At 41.5% G+C, this 21,936-nt stretch overlaps 1 protein-coding gene across 2 annotated transcripts; it reads right to left on the bottom strand.

Moving 5' to 3' along the window:
- Nucleotides 1–117: 117 nt before the first annotated feature.
- On the bottom strand, nucleotides 118–7,922 carry LOC119507260 (regulatory factor X associated protein). 2 transcript variants are annotated; one of them, XM_037800424.1, is made up of 4 exons: nucleotides 7,321–7,922; nucleotides 3,503–3,610; nucleotides 2,065–2,089; nucleotides 118–1,568 (listed from the first exon to the last, which is right to left on the bottom strand). In XM_037800424.1, exons 1-3 carry the CDS (start codon nucleotides 7,684–7,686, stop codon nucleotides 2,072–2,074), a joined length of 492 nt encoding a protein of 163 aa, XP_037656352.1. In that variant the 5' UTR covers nucleotides 7,687–7,922; the 3' UTR covers nucleotides 118–1,568; nucleotides 2,065–2,071. The 2 variants fall into 2 exon arrangements, with proteins under 2 accessions (XP_037656352.1, XP_037656351.1); XM_037800423.1 differs by lacking the exon at nucleotides 2,065–2,089 and having other exon boundaries at nucleotides 7,321–7,918.
- Nucleotides 7,923–21,936: the final 14,014 nt, after the last annotated feature.

A 21,936-nucleotide genomic window follows, 5' to 3' on the forward strand; every position in this document is an offset into this window, starting at 1 on the left:
ATAAACTCTGGTCAAAAAGCTCCCAACATTAAGAGAACAAACTAACAGCTAATAGCAAGTGTAAATGAACTCTTCTGCCTCCAACATGATGCAACTAAAGAGAGTGAATGAGACAAATCAAAGGTCAACAAATGGACTTTAATGATTCATTTGGGTAAGTGTTTTTGCACAAACATGCAAAACACACATAAAAGATGAACAAGAACATTCTTTCCACAAGTACTTTTAGAACAGCAATGCCTAAGTTTAACTTGGTATATATTTCAGAGCTTAAGAACCATCTATAAGAAACAAATCTTTAAATATCTGCACAGTTAAAACTCAAGACACATACATTTATTATCCTAATATTGAAAATACTCCCTTAACATTTATTTATTACTCTTATTGGTAGATTTGCCTTTTAAGGTTTTCCTAGAAAATACATGAAAACAGCATCTTCTATCCAGATTATCCATCATTCTTTGAACCTTACTAGGAATAACAGTCTTAAAATAGCTCAATTTCAAAAAACACTGACAAACTGCTGGAGTGTTACTTTTATTTTCAGGATCTCTGTTTGAAATGAATGTTAGAAAAACAACTCTGTCCTGGCATTGGTGGGATAACTGAGACACAGCCATACTGTTCACAAATTCAACATAAAAGAGTGCCTGCTTTAATAGAGATAAAAAAAGGATGGGTAACGCAGTAGGGAAGTCAGCTGTAGGTGACGCACGCACTCCAGGGTGCTGTGCTAATCCTCGTTAGGTTTTACCAGCACATCTCCGCAAGGAGACGCACATCCTAGTTTCAGATACTCAACAATGATCGCCTTCCTTGCAGATATAAAATACGCTTACCTCTTGACAGCTCCAGTCTTAACTGCAAAGGAGAAGTTACTAGACCCTTGTTCGAGGTGCCCCAGCCATGTGGTGCCCTGACCAGCAGCTCCCAGTGTTTCTCAGGAGGGTGCTGCTGGTCTGTGACAGGGATAATCCTTGGCTGGGTGGGACTATCCCTGACACTGCAGAACATCTATCATCCCTGGCACACCCATAAAATTTAGCAGCTTCAAGGTCAGTATGACAACCAAAACACACACCCACACATTTCCAACTGCCCCGTGACGGGAACTCCTGGGCCAGATGATTTCAGGGTAACATCATGACTTCCACAGAAAGTGACTGCTTCACTACCTTCAGCAACAATGACCGAAGAGAAACACTTCGTTAAATGTGAAAATGTTAAAAAACCATTGTTAATTAAATGCTATTTTGGAAAGATAAACTCATGGCAATTGAAAAGGCTCAGACGCACAAAGTGCAATAGTTACTTATTCCCAATGCACATACATTCACAGGAAAATGGCTGTTTACATTCTACTGGCATATCTTACCCCATTTATCTTTAGTATAAAAATATGTCCATCTATTACAATAAGATAAAAAACACGGAGATGTTCGCAATAAGCTCCCTCAAACTGGTGCTCCTGGAAACTGCTGCTGTCTTTGTTCCAAAACTTGCTGGTTTAATAGCTGTTGCTGTTTCTGTAAAAACTGCACTACTTCAGGACTTCTTAGTAAGGACTTCAAGAGAAAACAGAAAAAAAGAAAAATTATTATTTACGTGATTAGATTGCACACATGCTATGGAACTACTCTGATGTGTCCTTACACATGGTATAATATGCTTGCAAAACAAAACGTACTGAATTAACTCACTTCTGGGTCTGGTATATTACAATTACACTGCAAACTAATAATAAAATCTGACATGATACACCAAAATATTAAAACCTAAAAATAATAGGTGAAGCCTGATATTACTGGTGACTCTATGCACAAAGGAAAATGCTTTACACAGTAAGCCAGCATATAACACGTACACTCACACACACACTCACTCTCTCTATGAAACACAAGAGCAAACAGCCAAGAACAGCACTGGCCCAGGATTACAAAAAGAGGAAATGAAAGGGACCATTTATGTATGTGTATACAAACACACAAACACGTGTGCATACATGTGTAAATATATGTACATACGTACACATAAAAATAAAAGGTAATATTAGCACATTACCAAAATTTCAGAAAAAATATAGCTGCTGTAAAAAAAAGAAAAAAACTAAATGAAGTTTTGTATGTTAATCATTTAAAAATATAATTGTAATCATACAACAAATATAATAAACTATGGTTAATATATTTTATTACCTAAAATGCCTACATAAATTGATGGAAGAAAAAACTTCACCAAAATAAACTGAAAAATATGAACTGAATACTGATTTTAAAATTTAGCATTACAACATAGTACATTTTCTATTTATTAAATAGTTTTTAAAAATCATTTGTAAAGACTGCCCCAACTTCTATGAAGTAAAGGTAAAACAGTCTATCTAGCTGTTACTAGATGTTGGGCACTTAGGTTGTTTCAAGTACTAGTTGACTATTTATGGTGCATACACTTCAGGGGAACAGCCTCATGTCTAATTTTAGCCATACTTAGGATTTATTTTCTGGGAATGAAAATAAATGACCATTCTAAAGACTCCTGATAGTCACTGCCAAACTGCTCGCAACAGGGCTGCGCAGGTACCTGACACATCGCCAAGACGAGCGGGCCCATCTCCCCCGACGCACGCCACTGTGCAAACCACTCAGACAACCTCCGCTTACTGCTACTGTCATTTTACTGTGGGTATTACTGATACTGAAAACCTTTTCCTATCACATAATAGGAGAACCTCAGCTTTTTTCTATTTATATCTTTTGTAATGCATTGAGGTCAAAATTTTTTTCATCAATTTACATGACTGTTTTATGTAATAAATCAACCACATTAACCACTTTTATATTTGTTACAAATATTTTTCCTGTTATGTTGCACTTATTTTTCCACATTTTTTAGACACTATTCATTTTTATGTAGTCACATTTATAATCTTTCTTTTGTGATTTTGTTCTATTTCTTTAAGCTAGAACATTATTCCACATTTTTTTGAGATATTTAAAGTTCTGATTCTATTTTTTTGTTTGTTTTTTGTTTTTTTTTTTTTTGAAGTTTTAAAACTCTTTAGTATGGCAGGAATTTATTTTGATGTAGTGTGATGTGATAAATTATTTTTTCCTCCAATTACTATACAATTATTCTAGTATTCACTGAATAATCACTCCTTCCCCAAAAGACTTCTGATGCCTGTTACCAATTTATTAATAGAGATCCTTATTAAATATTTGTCTAAATATTTAAAGCATTCTTTAGTAAACCCTAGAATTTAGTGCAAGGAGAGTCTGTTTTAAAAACCCATGTTGCTCGGGTATCAGACCTTAGTCAATGAAGAAATTTTTGTTCATATAGTCTTGGGAGAGCTGTGTGAGATTTCAGTGTGTAACGGCAAAGAGGCACAATTCAATTCCAAAGACCGGTTTAAAAAGTGTTGAGATCTAAATAATTCCATTTGTAACCAAAAACTCCAGTGAATAGATTTCTAAGTACTTTACCAACAGACACTCACCAGTCTTTTTTGATTTAACACTTGTTCTAAAAGAGTCGGTCTCGCAGGACGATCGCCAAAAGATCCTGCTCTCTGTTTAACGATGGCGAGGATGCTATCTGCGCTCTCCTGGGGTAAATGACAAACAGGCAAGGGCTTAGCAGTCATACGATAGTCCGTGATTACAGGCATCTCCATGACAGGATGGACAGAGCTCAGCCTCTCCTTTTTCCTGCCCAATCCCTGTGGGACTTCCCGAACACTCCATCAGTGTTGGCGGCTGATTTTATACAACACTCCTTCTGCACTCCCTCTTCCCCTATGGAAGCCTAAGCCCAGGGTTTCCAATCTGAGTTCCTCAGTTTCTGTATCTTCAGTATCTCAAGGATAACAGAGGGGCAGAGTGGGGAGCCGGAGAAAAGAGTTACCAGTGAGCTACCTTACAAACTACAAAAATGCCAAGTGGAAACTGAACATCTCCTTCTTATAAAGCTACCCAGGTCAAACCAGTCTGTCTGCCTATGGATGGAAGACATCAACTCAGTGGCAACATATACTGCTAATGAGACACAAATTAATAGTTTTTTGCCCAATAAACAAAAACATGGTAGGGCGGTAAGGTACTGCATAGAAGAACAATTTAACAGACAAAGCTTTCAAAATTTGGACGTCACCAGGAGAAAAATGATAAACTGGCTCTTTAATAAAACGTCTGGAAATCAGTGGTGAAATAATCCACTAATGTGTATAGACAAAAAGTCCTAAAATGACATCATTATCCTGAGAAATTATTACCCAACAGTTATCAGCAGCACTTACAAGCAAATCTGTATATCCTGTTACCTGACAGAATCATAAATACCTAAAAATTTCCTGGCAAAACAAAATATTATTCTAGTTAACTGAAACATGTTCTCATAAAACACTAATACAACGCTGAGCATCTCCCAAACTCCTGACTGAACAAATATAAAACTAAATGTACTCTTATCCCTGTTTTTCATTTAGGATACTATCTCTGGCGTTTTTTCCCTCCTGGCCTTTTTCTACTGGCCTCTGAGCTGTCTATGAGAACACCCCCTTTACCTCCCTCATCATGAAAAGTTTAGCAACACCATGTTGAAAAAAAATGTGCCACATCTAAAAAAGTAAAAATCTGTAAAAAGAGGATTCCAGAATCCAGGGAAAAGAGGAATGATTTCCTCTGCTCGCACCCCCTCCCACAAAACTGGGTTAAGCTTCTGTGTGGAACAGTTTCATTTTTACATGACAGTAAATGGACCCTGAAGCTGATAGGCAAGGCTCTAACCCTCAGGGCCCTGGACAAAGACAACGGAAAGCAGAAGGTCAAATCCACAAAGTCATAAAAGCCACAACTGAAATAACCTTGAGTTTCAGACCTGACTATCTAGTCCAACCTTCTACAAACGTTAGAACACCTTTTCAAAATTTTTGAGTGCTTCCTGTCCTAGGGAGCTGACCAACGTTTGAAGCATCCCATTTGGTTCTGAATAGCTCTAATACCTTCGGAGCTTTCACTTGGGAAATACGTATCCTGATGATTTTTGCCTAAAAGTCCCAGTTCCTTCAAAACTGTGTAAAATGAATCTGCTTCTTCCAAACGAGGGCCTTTTAAATACTTAATGATAATTATTACAGCCCACAAGGGTTGATTCTTTAATCCCCTAGATACATGGCCTGAATATTATACACATTTATTCCTTAAACTGTGACTTGTGTAAGAAATACAGATTTTAAATACCTTAATTTCTAATCCACTGCTCACCCCCTGGAGGAAGATCCCCGTCACCACCTATCAGCCCTGCCATCCTTTCCTAAACAGTCTCTACCTCCCAGCTACCCTCAACTTCCATCCACCCCATCAGACAAGGATCCCCAAAACACACGGCCTCATTACCCCCAACCAGGAACCCAAACGCCATAGCCTGGCATTCACCATACAAAAATTGGCTTCAACCTGTATTTCCAAATTTATCTTTCATGAATTTTCCACACAAATATTCCACTTTTGCTAGAAGGTCCACTCGCTACCTTCCCAAACAGCTCTCCTGATTCCCATTTCCTCTTTCGTCACTAAGATGCTCCTCTCCTGCCTTCTGCCTACCAGAAACTGAGAGCAGTAGAGTGTGGGTGAAGACCCAACAGTCCAAGATCAGATTGCTTGGGTTTCAGGACTTGCTGCTGCTGACCCGAGGCCAAGCTACTCAGCCTCCCTGTGCCTCGGTTTCCACATATGTAAAGTAGGGGACCCATCTCATTGCGGAAGGGTTGAGGATCCACCTAGTTTACCACAGTGCCCGGCCTGTGAGAGACTCGGCTGAATAAGCATAAAGGAGCAGCCATCCTTTCTGGCTCACACTGAGGTTATTACCCTCTGCAAAGCCTTTCCAGAGTATCTGGGTCTACAGGACCCACCCCCCTGTGTATTACTAAACTACTGCTAATGGCTGTACCCGATTATCTTCCCACCTGCTCTGTCATCTTTTTACAACCAGTTCAACAAAGATAAAGACTTACAGCTCTATGTAACCTCCTCAGAACCTGGTGAAGTACCCACAATGTAAGACAAATGTTGCTTACAGCAATTGAGTCTCTTCCCTGCAAAAACCATGCAAATTATTTTAAATTAGGAAAATTATTAAGGCTCTTGGGTGGGGAGGGGCCGAGTCTGTAACTTACTGTCTACTCCCTTTTCATGGTTTCCTAATGCAGACTTAGGTAAAATGCTTCTTCCTTGAATGGAGGTATTATGATCTCTCTTTGAACAGAAGTATAAAGTGATTGGGTACCTTCAGAACATAGAGGGGGAAATACTTGATCACCTTTACTGACTTCCATTCTCTTTTTTTGAGACATAGTCACATACCGTACAATCACCCACGTTGTACAATCAATTGTTCACAGTACCATCCTATAGCTGTACATTCATCACAATCAATTTTTAATTCATTCTCTTTTAACTGAGTTACTTTTTGTAATTCCTTGTAATCCAAGATTTCGGAAAAGATTATTTTACAAGGAGATGAGTAGAGAGGGTTTTTATAAGGTAAGACCCAAAGGGGTTCTGAGTGCCATGAATTTGAATGCAAATTTATACAAAGATCTGTATGTGCATTCTTCCCGGAAGAGAGTTCAGGGAGTTTCATTAGACTCTTAAAGGGATCTTTTACCCCAGATTCTCTCTCAATGGGATAAAAGGGAGTAAGAAGTCCTTCAGTATCCTAACCAGTGTGAATGAAGCGTGAGATGTGGGTGACCACAGATTTTAGAATGTGACCAATTCCCAAGTCTAAAATTTTAGCAATGGGGCACCTGCTCAAGTTCAGCATGAAACTAAGAAATTTAAAGACTTTTAGAATACATCCTCGGGCAACTTTCAGTTTTAAAAATTATCACCAGGATCACTTTTAACAAAATTCAACCGCATTCTCTCGGCACCGAGGGAACTGCAGGCTGAAGCCAACTCCAGGCACCCTTTAGTTTCGGCCAGTTTAACTCAAACCACCCAGAAGTCTTGGAGACGTGAGCCCCATTATCACTCAAAGTTTCCCAGGTAGCGGGAACCCCTGGGCTCTGGAAAGAGGGGTGTGGAGGGCGGGACGCCGAGAAGAGGCCACTGATAATAAGCACAGATGGCCTTCTCCAAATACCAGCTTCCCCTGGTCCTCGAGCAAGGAAGTCACTTTCCACTAGTCCTTGGGCCCACGGCAGCTCCTTCCAGGGTGCTGCCCGCTCCGGGGGCGCCGCAGAGCTGCCAGGGCCCGGCCCGCGAGGGGTCCACGCCGCCCTCCGCGCCGCCCTCCCCGGCCCCGCCGCACCTCCAGCTTGACGCCGCCCCCGCCGCCCGCCGCGCCGCCGCTCAGGGCCTGGTCGCTCTTCTTCTTCTTGTACTTGTCCTTGTACATCTTGTTGCGGTGCTTCTTGCACATCCACGGCTTGCGCTGCTTGGCCACCTGGCTGGTGGTCTCGCGGCAGCCCTGGTACGTGCAGGTCTTGCTCGCGCCCGCGCCCCCGCCCCGCCGCCCGGCCGCGCCGCCCTCGCCCCCCGACGCGGCCTCCTCGTCCTCCAGCTCCTCGGGGCTCGCCGCGCCCTCGCCGCCCGGCGGGTCCGAGCTGTCCAGCGGCTCCGCTTCGTCGTCGCCCGCCTCGTCCTCGCCCCCCGCCGCGGCCTCGCAGGGGCGCATCACCAGCAGGGCGAGCGGCGGGCCCGGGCCCGGGGTCCCGGGGAGGGGCGCGCCACTGGCGGCCCCCGGGCCCTCGGCGACGCCCTGCACCTCCGTGCTGCTGCGACGTGCCCGGGACCCCGCCCGCGGCCCAACGGCGCCCGGCACACCCGCGACCCGGCCCGCGACAGGAAGGGGCGCCGGCGCCGCGGAGAGACCCGACTGCGCCTGCGCGGCCACCGCTCAGCGAGAGCGTCGGCAACGACGAAGACTGCTGGCTCCCGAGGGGCGGAGCTCAGCGGGGCCGATTGCGCCTGCGTGGCCACAGCCCGCTTGATAGCATCTGTGCAGCCGCGGGCGACCAGAGGCGGCTCCGGAGGGGCGGTGCTGAGCCGGTTGTCGTGGGACCGACTGCGCTTGCGTCACCGCAGCCCACGCGAGAGCATCCGTACTGGCGACGAGAGCGGCTCCCGAGGGGTGGGGCTGGCTGGGGCTGGCTGCGCCTGCGCGACTCTGTTCCCTGCGGCCTCGTGGCTACCGCGGGCGATTGTGGCGGCGCTCGGCAGGGCGGGCTGACGTGCGCAGAGCGCCTGTAAGCGCCTTGGTCCCGACTCTCACTTTGTAAGTTGGACTTGCCGAGCGGCCGTGTGACTAGTGGCGTTAGGAGCCGTGAGGGCGATTCGTCCCGAGTTGCGCGGGGCGGGGAGCTGCACGCCGGGGCCCCCCACACCAGGGCCCGCAGGAGGGCCCCGCGGGCGGGAGCCGCAGAGTCCCCGGGGGCGTCCGGCCGAAGGAAGCCGGCGGAAGGCCCCGCCGCCAGACCCCCGCGCGGTCCCCCCCAGGACCCGCCTCCGTTCCGGCCCCCGCGGGCCGGGATCGTGAGGAGCGAGGGGGGGGGCTTCTATTTTCCTGGACTTTCTGAAATTCTCAATATGAGTCTCTGCTAATCCGTGGAAGTGAGTAGAGAATCCATGGTATCTTCGCAAAACGTCGTCCCGGGGTAGGAACGAAGGAGCTGATGGATCAGGTTTGAAGACAGTGGTGGGGAAATTTTCGCTTCCAAACCCTGCCGGTTCAGCTCATTAAGTAAACTGGGACCTGCCGCTGTCCTTCACTGGGCGCGATTGCACGCCACCATTTTATCTCTTTTAATACTAAATGCAAATCCATGTGGAAGCCAGTTCTCACAGTCACTTGCGAGTTTATTAAGACATTTTACCGCTTTATAAAAGAAAAGAAAGAAAGAAAAAGTAAAGATGCATGCCACTGAAGAGGACCCAGCACGATCATGTTTTCAAATGCTTGGACAAGGGGTAATTCTTGACCTAAGATAATTCCAAATCACAGTCTCCCTAAGTGGATGTTTAAACTCAAATAATATATTTAATCTTTTGGAGGCAGGGTAAGCACCAGCCTTCAGTTCACCTCTTATTGGAAAAAGTATTTAAAACCAGAGGTGGATTTATGTAAATAAAAAAAATGAAGCTTAAGCTTCACAGCGCTGTCCAAGAAGCACTGTTCCCAGGGTCATATGCTTTTGTAAAATTTGCAAAAGAAAGTCGTTTAACCCTAATCGATGGACTTGCAGTCCGCCACCTCTCTTCTTGAATCAGAAGCCCTGGGCATTTGGGGATCCGGTTGAAGGGAAGGCGAGCTGGGATGCTTTTAGTTTGGGTATAGTGGGATATATTACGTGGTTCACAGGACTTCAGTTTATGGTTCAGAGATTGCCGGCTCACCCCCACCCCCTTGCAGCTACGCCTTTCAGGAAGATTCCCACCACTCTCTCTGCTGACTTACGAGCTTCTTGACTGGGAAGTGCAAGGCCAGGAGTCAAATCACAGAATGTGGCCTGTGATGCTCAGCATGAGACAGTGAAGGAGAAGAAGAGTTTGAAATACAGAGCCAGAAACTAATCTGTGGAAACTTATTCTAGTCATCCAGTGTGTAAAATTCTATGTACAAGATTTGTTTCTTGTCAATGCCCAGTCAACCGGAAGTTCTTTCTTTTCAGGAACAGACTCAGTAATTATACAATTATTAATGTACCATAAATTACTTTCCTTGTTTTTAATGGGAATTGTGCAAAATAGAATTTTTCAGAACACTTGTGTTTTTAGGCACAAGCCTGCCAGTACTGCAAACAGGTGAAGTGCATGTTTTATGACTCCTATGAGCTGCACCTTTCCCTTGTTCCCTATTCTATGTCATCTGTGCCTTGAAATCCCCCCAGATTTCCTTGGCCAACCTTTCATGCGAAGACACATTCCCTGGTCTGCCCAGACTGTGGTGGCCCGGAAAGTATTATTTCATACATTGTGTTACCAGAGTCAACTTCTTCCCTCTGTCTTCAGAAACCCCCTTTCCCCAAGTTTCATTTATAGAATGTACCTTTGGTAAAGTAACACACTCACTCTTCTGTAGACCTCCCCTCACCAAAAACAAAACAAAACAAAACAGTACAAAAAACTAATGTTGCTATAAACTGATGGAGTTTACAGTTCTTCTGAATTTTTAAAACTTAGATAAAACATACTTTAGTTAAACAAATAATTTAAACTACATCATGAAGCCTCCACATATTTTTTGTATCCTTTTATGACTCAAGGATCTGTCCTATGTCTCAAGCATAGCTCAAGACGGATGAGAAGGTGACCTGTTTCTCACCCAAACCCGGACTTTTGCCAGCATCGCACCTCATAGAGTTGCCAGCTCTATGTTCATATAGATCAAGTTCTGCTTGTCATTGGCCTTCCAGGCAACCATTTGTCTGGGACCAGACTTATCTGGGTTACTTTAAGATATTTTTGGAAAAAAGTATGCTTACCTGCTTATGTTCTAATACGGACTCAACCTGGTAGTGTATCTGAGAATATCACAGTAGTTATAAATGTATGCATTGTGTGGACAGAAGAACTGTCCTTGTAAAGGAACCCAAAGAAGTCAGGTCTTAGGGATATTTCCCTGCTGTTCTGTATTCTGTTGGCATATTAGTGGAATTTGTATCAGGCCAGATTCAAGGATGATTGGTGTATGAAAAATATAAAATGTGAAACACTCAGTCTCTGACTATGGTGAATATACCAGGTACTAATACCTGGGAATATTTTGACCCCTGAAAGTATACCTTTCTTACGCTGATGACATAAATATAAAATGGTTATGTATCTAACAACTCTCTGGAATCCTATTTCCAAAAGAGGTTATCTTCTGGCTGTTCTAAATAAAATAAAAATAATATATCTGAAAATTTGAGCACCATCTGTTTATTGTTTTTTTTTTTGTTTGTTTTGTTTTGTTTTTTTTTGCTACACCCATGTATTGTCTATGCAAGAAATAGAAATATGGACTCAGAAATGAATTCTGTGTTCATGTTTATTTTCTTAATATTGCCTTTCACATTTCTGGAAGAAAAGGATGAATTATTTTTAAAAACAATTTGATTAAATAAACTTACTAATATAGAGTATCATGAATAAATTTCTCATATCAGAGCCATGATTCTCCTTGGGAAGAAAAGAGATACTAAAGTGGAATGGGGGAAGGCAAGGGGAGCCCGGTGGGGTAAGACTGGAATTGGAGTCATCTGTGTGAATTCGTGATTTTATACACACATGCACACATACACATGCACATACATACACATATTTCCCTCTTTTCTCTGCCAAAAGTACCTAGCAGCAGTGAGCACTTATAGCACCCACACTTTGGTTTCTAAATTTTCACTACTAAAAAGAACCAGGGCTCCTTGGAGAAATGAGAAATGACTGATTCCAGGACTGGGGCTAAGAAGGAACATGATGAATCTAGAATTTCTTCTTATGTGAGAAAGTAAGGAAGTACTCAAAACAAAAACCACTAGAGGTATGTCAAAAGACAGGAAAAACATCTGAAAATATAAAACATCTAGGAATAAATTTAACCAAGGAGGTGAAATGTTTGTATACTGAAAAGTACGAAATAATTGCTGAATGAAATTAAAGAAGACCTAGATAAATGGAAGACATCCTGTGTTCATGGATTGAAAGACTTAATTATGATAAGATGTCAATACTATCCAAAGCAATCTACCGATTCAATGCAATGTCTGTCAAAATACCAGTACTCTTTTTTTGCAGAAATGGAAAAGTTGATCCTCAAATTGAAATGGAATTGCAGGAAGCCTAAAGGGCCACAACAGTTTTGAAAAAGAACATAGTTGGAGGAGTTAACACTTCCCAATTTCAAAACTTAATACAAAGCTACAGTAATCAAAACTGTGGTACTGGAAAAAATGATAGACCAATGGAATGGAACTGAAAGTCCAAAAATAAACCCACATATTGATGATCAATTGATTTTCCATAAAGGTGTTAAGTCCACTCAATAGAGAAAGAATAGTCTCTTTAACAAATGGTGCCGGGAAAACTGGATATCCACATGCTAAAGAATGAAAGTGGGCCTCTACTTCATGCCATATGCAAAAACTAACTCAAAATGGATCAGCATTCTAAATACAAAAGCTAAAACCATAAAACTGTTAGAAGAAAACATGAGGAAGATGTCTTCAGGACCTTGTTTAGGCAGTGGACTCTTAGATATGACATCAAAAGCACAAGCAACCAAAGAAAATACAGATAAATTGGTCTTCGTCAAAATTAAAAGTTTTGTGCATCAAAGGACGTTCTTGAAAAAGTGAAAAGACAACCTACAGAGTGGGAGAAAATATTTGGAAGTTATATATCTAATTAGAGTTTATATCCAGAATGTATAAAGAACTGCTACAACTCAACAACAAAAAGACAACCCAATTAAAAAGGGGCAAAGGACATTTCTCCAAAGAAGATATGCAAATGGCCAATAGGCACATGAAAAGATGCTCAACATCATTAGTCATCAGGGAAATGCAAATCAAAACCACAATGAGATACCACTTTATACCCACTAGGATGGCTGTTATTTAAGAAACACAATAAGTGTTGGCGAGGATGTGGAGGAGTTGGAACCCTTGTGCATTGCTAGCGGGGATGTAAAATGATGTAGCTGTTTTGGAAAACAGTTTGGTGGTTCCTCAAAAATTTAAACATAGAATTACCATATGATCTGGCAATTCCCCTCCTTGGGACGTACCCAAAGAATTGACAGCAGGGACTGGAACAGATATGTGTACATCAGTGTTCACTGCAGCATTATTAACAGTAGCTGAAGATGGAGACAATCCAAGTGTCCATGACAGATGAATGGATAAACAAAATGTGTTATATACACACAATGGGGTATTATTCAGCTTTAAAACAGAATAAAGTTGTGATACATGCAACAACAAGGATGAGCCTTGAAAACATGCAAAGAGAAATAAACCAGACACAAAAGGACAAATATTGTATATATTGTATGATTCCACCTATATGAAATTTCTAGAATAGGCAAATTCATAGGAACAGAAAGTAGATTAGAGGATACCAAGGGCTGGATGATGGAGAGGAGGGAAGGCAGGGAAATGGGGAGTTATTGTTTAATGGATGCAGTGTTTCTGTTTTAGGTGATGAAGAAATTTTGGTAATAGATGGTGGTGATGGTAGCACACATTGTAAGTGATACACACCCCTGAAGTGTACACTTAAAATTGGTTAAAATGGCAGATTTTATGTTGTGTGTATGTTACCACAATAAAAATACATATAATAATATTTGGGGACACTTATTGCCACCATTGCCACTACAGAGTTCTTACCTGCTGATCCTGGGAACTATACCACAGGAAGACTGATATCTTCACTTGTTTACATATTGGAGGACTTTAGAAAGAGGATTTTCATTTTCAAGGAGGAAGCAGCTACCTTTTAGAAAGGTCTGCTATGGCATATAAACATTTGGCAGTGGATAAGAGGATTCCAAGAGGAAAACAGAATATGCAGTTGGATTGGAGACACGGTTAAAACAAACTGAGAGCAGGGACCTCCTGACTGTAAATAATGGGCTCTGGATGTAGACAGGACCAAAGAAAAGGTTGAAATGGAATACTCTGAGGACTCTCAGGAGATCTGAGCATTAGTGGATGCTCTTGCATAGATAAGGGCAATTAACAATTAACAGAAATATGCCAGGGAGTTGTGAACAAGCAAATGATGACTTGGAAAGAGCACAACAACTTATCATCATTACCCTGGAAGACTGAGCAGGGCTAGAATTAAGCCATTGAAAGCAATGCCTTTCTGGAGAGCAGGGAGATAGAGTATCCTGCAATCCATCCAGCAACTGAAAGGAAGTGGTCCTGCAAAGCCAGAAGGCAAAAGATAGACACTGACTTTATACCATCCATGTCTTTAGGCCACTGAAAACCCAAGTTCCAGTCTAAATACAACTTGCCTGCTCCTGTGAAGTGTGGGAAACCCTCTCATCCTGTGGACCAAATAGTCTGTCTTCAAAGTCATAGGAGACACTGGACAAAGTAGGGCTGATGGAAAACAAACATGCATCCTTTTAAAACTGTAAAGGGTCAGTTCCCAAGCTAAGCAAATGTCACAGCCTCCTCTTGGGGGAGCAAGGAAGAGAAGACAGGCAGAAGGAGCTAAGCAGCTCCAGTATGTCTTTGGGTGAAGAAGGATTGGGAAATGCCTGAAATTTGGGAAATGACAAATCTTTCCTCACTTTTGCTGTGGTCATCTCAGGGTATAATGAAGGTGTTGCTTGTTTGTTTTGCATCATTAACCTTTTTCTCTTTATACATTAGTCTTTTTTAATTATTTTGAGCCGAATAACTGTAAGAGCCACTATCATTACTTTTGTGCATTGTGGATCAAGCCAGTGATTGGCAGATCAAGCCAGTGATGGGTGACCATCCTCTGGGGCTTTTGGTGTTTGTCCTTTTGAAGTGTATATTTTGGTATGCCTGTGTCTCACTGCTATGATGTATGCAGTGAGTGAGTGAACCACCTGTTTTCTATGGAAATGGCTTTACCATTGGGGTATGACATATTTTGTGGCCAGAGTCTGTTTATTCCCAGACTGATAGTCCTCGAGAGGCTCTTTGATGTCCAGTGGCTCCTTGGATGACCCTCAGCCCATCTCACTGGTTCACCTTGTCCTTTAAAGTGCTCAGAATGCAACACATATGACAGCAGTCTGTTTCTTCTAGAACGAAATCTCCAGTGTTTGTGGACACCTCACAGATTGGTATGCTTAATTCATTTCTAGAACTTCAGTGTACAACTCCTGAATGCTACTTCTTGTTTTTTCTAATCATGGAAAAGTACCTCCATGCTTACCCAAAAGTTTTTACCAACTCTGAGTGAGGTTATTTTAGATTTTGTAGCTGAAGACTGGTCGACTTTTAAGGAAATTTCCTTTTGATCATGACCAATGATAGTCTACTTATTTATTCTAAAGAACGATTTGACCCCTCTTGTGTGGTGTTAGCTTCAGCTTCTGTCTCATGAGTGTTACCTAGGCAGGTTGTAATGCAGCCCCGGAGAACAAGGATTTATTAAAAACACATTTAATTAATCAAGGAATCATTCACATAGTGACTGTCTCACATGGTCAGGAGGAAAAAAAAGAATATGCTAACTTAAGGGCCATGTCCTCTGGGAGAACGACAAAAATAGATTTAAGTTGAGAATATAAGTAAATGATACTAAAATTCAGCAGAAGAATTAAATCAAAGGGCCAGGTTTATTAACTAAGTATCAATAAAAGAAGTGCTTTATTTTTCTAAAAGAATAAAAAGCAACATCACAGTAGTTCCAGTGGAACAGTAACTCCATGGCTATGTTTAATAGTTTTATAGGTATTTGTATGCCTGTATTTTCTCACTTTTCATTTTTTTTTTTTAACAAAGTAACTTGAAGAGTAATGTATAAAATATTTCCATTCAAGCAGTCTTTTTATAAACATGGCTGGGATGAGTAAATGCACTGCTAATGGCATGCCAAGTAAGGGCAGAGGAGTGAGCTGAGCACATCCCAGGCCTTCTGGAAGGTGTTAGCCTGGGGAGGTGGGGCAGTGGCAGGTGTGGGGACCCCCTGTGGCTCACTGCATTCTGAGGCAGCTCACAGGTGCCTGTCCAGGCCGAATGTCAGACTCTGGGGGAGGGACCTAATGTAGGCCCCTAGGCAGTGGGGTTTTAAATGCAAGCTAGGGAAGCATCCGCCCCTGCCCTGGCATAATAAGGCAGGAGATCCTCAGTCACAGCTTGGCTCTAGCCCTGTGTGCCAGCTCAGAATTCACTAATGGAGAAGCAGGTGAGATCAGGAGTCTGGAGTCCAGTCCTTGCCATTGATCAGGTTTGATCCCTGACTCAGCTGTAACAGATTTCCATGGAGCTGTGAAGGAGGACAGCTCCTTTTCTGGGAAGTCAGCCTGCAGGAGAGAGCCGCCTGGAGCAATACTCTCTTACCCCTTAAATTTTATTCGCTTGTTAAGTTGAAGTTACTGTTATAGGCGGAAATGAGTCCACATGTCTGTTCCCTTAAATTAACACTATGCTGCTGAATTGATGTGTTGAATACGGTTTGTTCTGATGGTTAAACAAAAATAAGAGTTTATATTTTACTTTGGATATAAAATGTATTTATATATCTGATGTTCTGAGAGTAACTAGCATTTCCAATAAATTATAAAATCATAATTGAACTTTCGATAAAGTTCCATATGACTTGAGGATGGGAGCTACAGGTTTTTAGGATTTATTCAGCCATCAATTATTCTTTTAAAAAAACCTTTATTGAGATACAATTTATGCACCATAAGTTTCACCCATTTAAAGTATACAATTCAGTATACTTAACTATAATTACAGAGTTATGCAGCCATCACCAAAATCTACTTTTAGAGAATTTGTATCAATTTAAGAAGAAACCTTGTACAATTAGCAGCTATATTCCCAATTCCTCATCTCCACATCTCTCCCTCCAGCCATAGGCAACCACTGATGTACTTTCTGTCTGTGTAGATTTGACTGTTCGGAATATTTTATTAAATGGTATCATACCACATGTGGTCTTTTGTGACTGTCTTATTTTACTTAGCAGGCCAATCATTCATTCTTTCAAAAAACATGTATTGAGTTTCTATTATTTATATAGCTCTAGGCCCTGCAAATACCAGGATAATTAAAACTCTTCCTTCCAGAAGCTTTGAGCAGTAGTCTGCTACCCTGTTAGACCCAAAGGACCATCTTTTCTTTTTTTAGCAAATATTTTGTAAAATTCCTTTAACTGTCCCCAAAGGAAATTAACATTTAATATAATCTATTTATGCACATAATTTTAAAAATCAGCATTATGCTTAAGATAATATAAAGGAGATAAAAAGAAAGTATAATCAAATAATGTATGTATCCAGCATGTTAATTGTAGGGTGCAATTAGCTAAAATGTATAATGCCATAGTCAGATGCTTTTATCTTCTAAATGAATAAGAAGTTTAGAAGAAGTCTTTCCTTACAAGATGTACAGGACAAGGAATGAGCAGAGGCCTGGGTGGACACCATAGAAAAGAAAGCATTTTTGATAAGCTCAAACCAAGCTGACTTGTATGTGATAAGAGAAAGAGGGACGCCTTTAAGTGAAGTAGGGATAACATAGGATAACAAAAAGCAGGCTGTTGAAGGGAGAAAACAAGGAAGAACGAACTGGGCATTATTATAAATGAAGGTAAAATAATTTTCTGTATTATGACAGTGGACTGTTAAGGGTATCTCAGGTAATATTTCTTCTATCTTAAAATCCTACAACATATGGAGTCACGCATTCAGCCTCTAAAACTTAAAAGTACACGGACCTGAGACTCAGAGCCAGAACTCAGCAGCTATGAATTTCAGTGTTACCCCATAGAGCAACTGTTAAAAGAGCTGAAAAAGAGATGAGACTTCAATCAGAAATATGAATGAAGTGGATATGGTAGGACGAAGGCAAATCAGGCCAAAGGGTAAAGGATGATAGTGAGTGTGTTTTAAAACCTCAACTTCTGTGTGAGACCAAGGAAAGAGATGTTTATTAGGTGCAAAATTAGTATTTTTTTGTAACACACTATATAATTTAACTTGTATAGTCACTTTATTCAAACAGCATAATTACACGGAACTTAGAATAGGAAATGAGGTCTGGTAGGTTTGTACAGGTTAGTGTGAAGCACCGAAACATCCCAAAGTAAGTTGGGCAGGGAATAAGAATTATTTGCAGAGCCACCCTGAGTAACTTGGGAAAAATGCAGAAATATTCAACTTCCCCATCTGGGGAATTACTGATATTCTCACAAGCATTGAGGACTACCAGTTTAGAAGGCTGAGCCCTCGATTTTGGGGCTTTCCCTTGTGTTCTGGTTTGCTAATGCTGCTGTTATGCGAAATACAATAAATGGATTGGTTTTTATAAAGGGGATTTATTTGGTTAAAATTTACAGCCTGAAAGCCATAAAAATGTCCAAATCAAGGAATCAACAGAAGTATACCTTCAGTGAAGGAAGGCCACTGCATCCGGCAAACCTCTGTTAGCTGGAAGGCACGTGGCTGGCGTCTGCTTGCTCCTAGACTGTGTTTCAAAATGGTGTCCTCCAAAATGTCAATGTCAGCTTTCAATGGTTGTCTTCAAAATGTGTCTCTAAGCTGCAACAGCACTGAGTTCCTTCTTTTTGTTAGCTCTTTTATAAGGCTTTTTTTATATGGCTCCAATGATTTAATTAAGACCCACCCTTTGTGGGGTAACATCTCCATGGAATGGCGTCCTCCAAAAATGTGACAGTTGATTAGTCACATCTCCATGGAAACAATCAATAGGTTCCAACCAAATCAACACAAATACGTCTGCACCCATAAGATTGCATCAAAGAACATGGCATTTTGGGCTACATAATACATCCAAACCAGCACACCTTGTGCGGCTTGTTACAGCAAAGGAGAGGCTAAGCCTACTTATAATTGTTCCTAAGAGTCACCCCCAGAGAACCTCTTTGTTGCTCAAATGTGGCCTCTCTCTTCTTAAGCCCACTTGGCAGGTGAACTCACTGCCGTCCCCCCCTACATGGGACATGACTTTCAGGGGTGTAGACCTCCTTGGCAATGTGGGACATGACTCCCAGGGATGAGCCTGGACCCGGCATCATAGGATTGAGAAAGGCTTCTTGACCAAAAGGGGGAAGAGAAATGAAACAAAGTTTCAATGGCTGAGAGATTTCAAATGGAGGTGAGAGGTCACTCTGGAGGGCATTCTTATGCACTATATGGATATCCCTTTTTAGTTTTTCATGTATTGGAATATCTAGAAGGAAATACCTGAAACTGTTGAGCTACAACTCAGTAGCCTTGATTCTTGAAGATGATTTTATAACTATGTATCTTACATGGTGTGACTGTGTGGTGAAAACCTTGTGGCTTACACTCCCTTTATCCAGTGTATGGGCAGATGAGTAGAAAAATGGGGACAAAAATTAATTGAAAAATAGGGTGAGGTGGGAGTGATGGGATGTTTTAGGTGTTCCTTTTTACTTTTATTTTTATTCTTATTTTTATTAATTTGTTTGGAGTAATGAAAATGTTCAAAAATTGATTGTGATGATGAAGCACAATTATGATGGTACTGTGAATAATTGTACACTGTGGATGACTGTAGGACCCATGAATATATCTTAATAAAACTGAATTAAAAAAAAAGAATAAAGTTTTCAAAGAATTCCCTAAATAGTAAAATAAATTACATGGAAAATGATTCTCTTTAATGGATGATGGTGAGTAAAGAATTGATGGAAAAAGGAAAAGAAACAGGCAAGAAGCTATGGAGAGGTTGTGCTAGACCCCTGGGGATCCTCAATATCAAAGTAAAATAGGAACAGAAAACAAGTAACCAAAAAATAAATACATAATTTTAAAACGTAATTGTCACTATATATATCTTATCATGGTGCTTTATACTTCTAAACAATATACATGACAATAATATGAAATATTTGAAAACATCTTTAATTGAAATTCAATGCAATGCCCGTGCATCATGTATCTATGCCTTAATATTTTGTATCGTCTATTAAAGTTAGTTTAAAATCTCCCATCACATATTGCCATTCTTTTTTGTAATTTTTTTAGTAAGCACACTGAAACCATTCTCAACTTCATATGTAGAAGGAAATGCTGCCATAACTTAGCTTCTTTTCAAAGAACTGAATATGAAAGTCTTAACTGAATCCAGAGCCTTTTTTTTTTAATGGTCACTTGCTGTATCATACAACATTCAGAGTCAAACTGTTGGACTCAGGTGACATTCAAATGTTGAAACACATGTCGGGATGGTTGTTGTGGGTCCTTTTCCAGTTTTCCCCAGTTATGTCCATGAGTTCGTCACTGTTAAACCTGGACAGATGCCAGCTCTCCCCAGAGGAAATCCCTAAAGCTCCTCAACCAGCGTGTGCCGGTTTGAATATATTATGTCCCTTCAAAAGACACGTTTTAATCCAATCTTGTGGGATATTTGGATTAGGTTGTTTCCATGGAGATGTAACTCACCCAACTGTAGGTGATAATTTTGATTAGATTATTTCCATGGCGGTGTGGCCCTGTCCATTCAGTGTGAGTCTTGATTAGTTTACTGGAGCCCTTTAAAAGAGCCCCACAGCCTCAGATGCTTGCTGACACTGATGCTTAGACATGCTTGGAGATGCAGACAGAAGGACATTTAGCTAAGAGAGGAAGCCCAGAGTTTGCACCGGAATATGCTAAGACAGGACCCCCAGGTGCTTAGAGAGAAACGTCCTGAGAGAAAGAAACAAGAACGCACGCACGGGCTGAGAGCAGAGCTGGAGCACGATCCGGGGTCAGCAGACAGCAGCCACGTGCCTTCCCAGCTGACAGAGGTTTTCCGGATGCCAATGGCCTTTCTTCAGCGAAGGTAAACTCGTGTTGATGCTTTAATTTGGACATTTTCATGGCCTTTGGACTGTGAATTTGTAACCAAATAAACCCCCTTTATAAAAGCCAATCCATTTATTGTATTTGGCATAACAGCACCATTAGCAAACCAGAATACAGTGTGATAATGGAAGCTCCAAATGACAAGAAAGTGCATTTGGGTTCTGACAGCTATCTGATTTCACCTCTTCAGCATTTCAGCTCCAATGCCTAAACCTTGGTAAGCTTGTATGGCATAAAAGTCCTCTAGGTGCAGTAACTTGCCAATCCGGGGGTTGTATATAAAGTAGTTCACGGAAAATCCAGTGGCCACACTGCCGGATGGTTTACGTTAATTGTGTACTTCTCCAATCAGGCAGTAGAAAAGGGATTGTCCCCAAAGCCATCCCTGACGAAATCTGTTGCTGTTAACTACACTGCATCTGGCATGTTTTTACAAGCAGCCAATTCTTTAATCAGGTGCTGGGTCTCAGGGCAATTTTAAGGCTCTGCAGGTTTCACTTGGAAAAAATTCATGCCTGGTTGACCCATGTCAGGTTGGCCCACACCTGGTTGTCTCGTGCCTGGTTGTCTCAAACCTGGTCAGCCCACGCTTGGTTGTCTCATGCCTGGTTGGCCCATACCTGGTTCTTTCATGCTCAGTTGGTTCTTGTCTTGGAGGCTTCTTTTTTTTTTTTTTTTTTTTCCCCTCAGTCCATCACTTTTTTTTTAATATTCATTTTATTGAGATATATTCACATACCACGCAGTCATACAAAACAAATCGTACATACGATTGTTCACAGTACCATTACATAGTTGTACATTCATCACCAAAATCAATCCCCGACACCCTCATTACCACACACACAAAAATAACCAGACTAATAATTAAAGTGAAAAAGAGCAACTGAAGTAAAAAAGAACACTGGGCGCCCTTGTCTGTTTGTTTGTTTGTTTCCTTCCCCCACCTTACCAGTCATCCATCCACAAACTAGACAAACGTGAGTGTGATCCCCATGGCCCCCCCCAATCCCACTGTCCCCCCTCATAAGCCACATTTTTATACAATTGTCTTCAAGATTCATGGGTTCTGGGTTGTAGTTTGATAGCTTCAGGTATCCACCACCAGCTACCCCAATTCATTAGAACCTAAAAAGGGTTGTCTATATTGTGCATAAGAGTGCCCACCAGAGTGACCTCTCGGCTCCTTTTGGAATCTCTCTGCCACTGAAGCTTATTTCATTTCCTTTCACATCCCCCTTTTGGTCAAGAAGATGTTCTCCGTCCCATGATGCCGGGTCTGCATTGGAGGCTTCTTTTTCTAGTTCTTAATTAGACTGATTAAATTCTGTTTTGTTCTCAAAGTCCTTTTGAAACTCAATTAACTTTTCTTGAAAATGCTGGCTAACATAT

This window comes from Choloepus didactylus, chromosome 12, assembly GCF_015220235.1.
Source record: "Choloepus didactylus isolate mChoDid1 chromosome 12, mChoDid1.pri, whole genome shotgun sequence".
Taxonomy (NCBI): domain Eukaryota; kingdom Metazoa; phylum Chordata; class Mammalia; order Pilosa; family Megalonychidae; genus Choloepus; species Choloepus didactylus.

Coding starts and splice junctions, on each gene's coding strand:
- LOC119507260 (XM_037800423.1), bottom strand. CDS start 7,686: ATGCGCCCCTGCGAGGCCGCGGCGGGGGGCGAGGACGAGGCGGGCGAC. Junction 3,611..7,320: donor GGGGCGGCGTCAAGCTGGAG/GTGCGGCGGGGC, acceptor CATTTACCCCAG/GAGAGCGCAGATAGCATCCT. Junction 1,569..3,502: donor TGTTAAATCAAAAAAGACTG/GTGAGTGTCTGT, acceptor TTTCTCTTGAAG/TCCTTACTAAGAAGTCCTGA.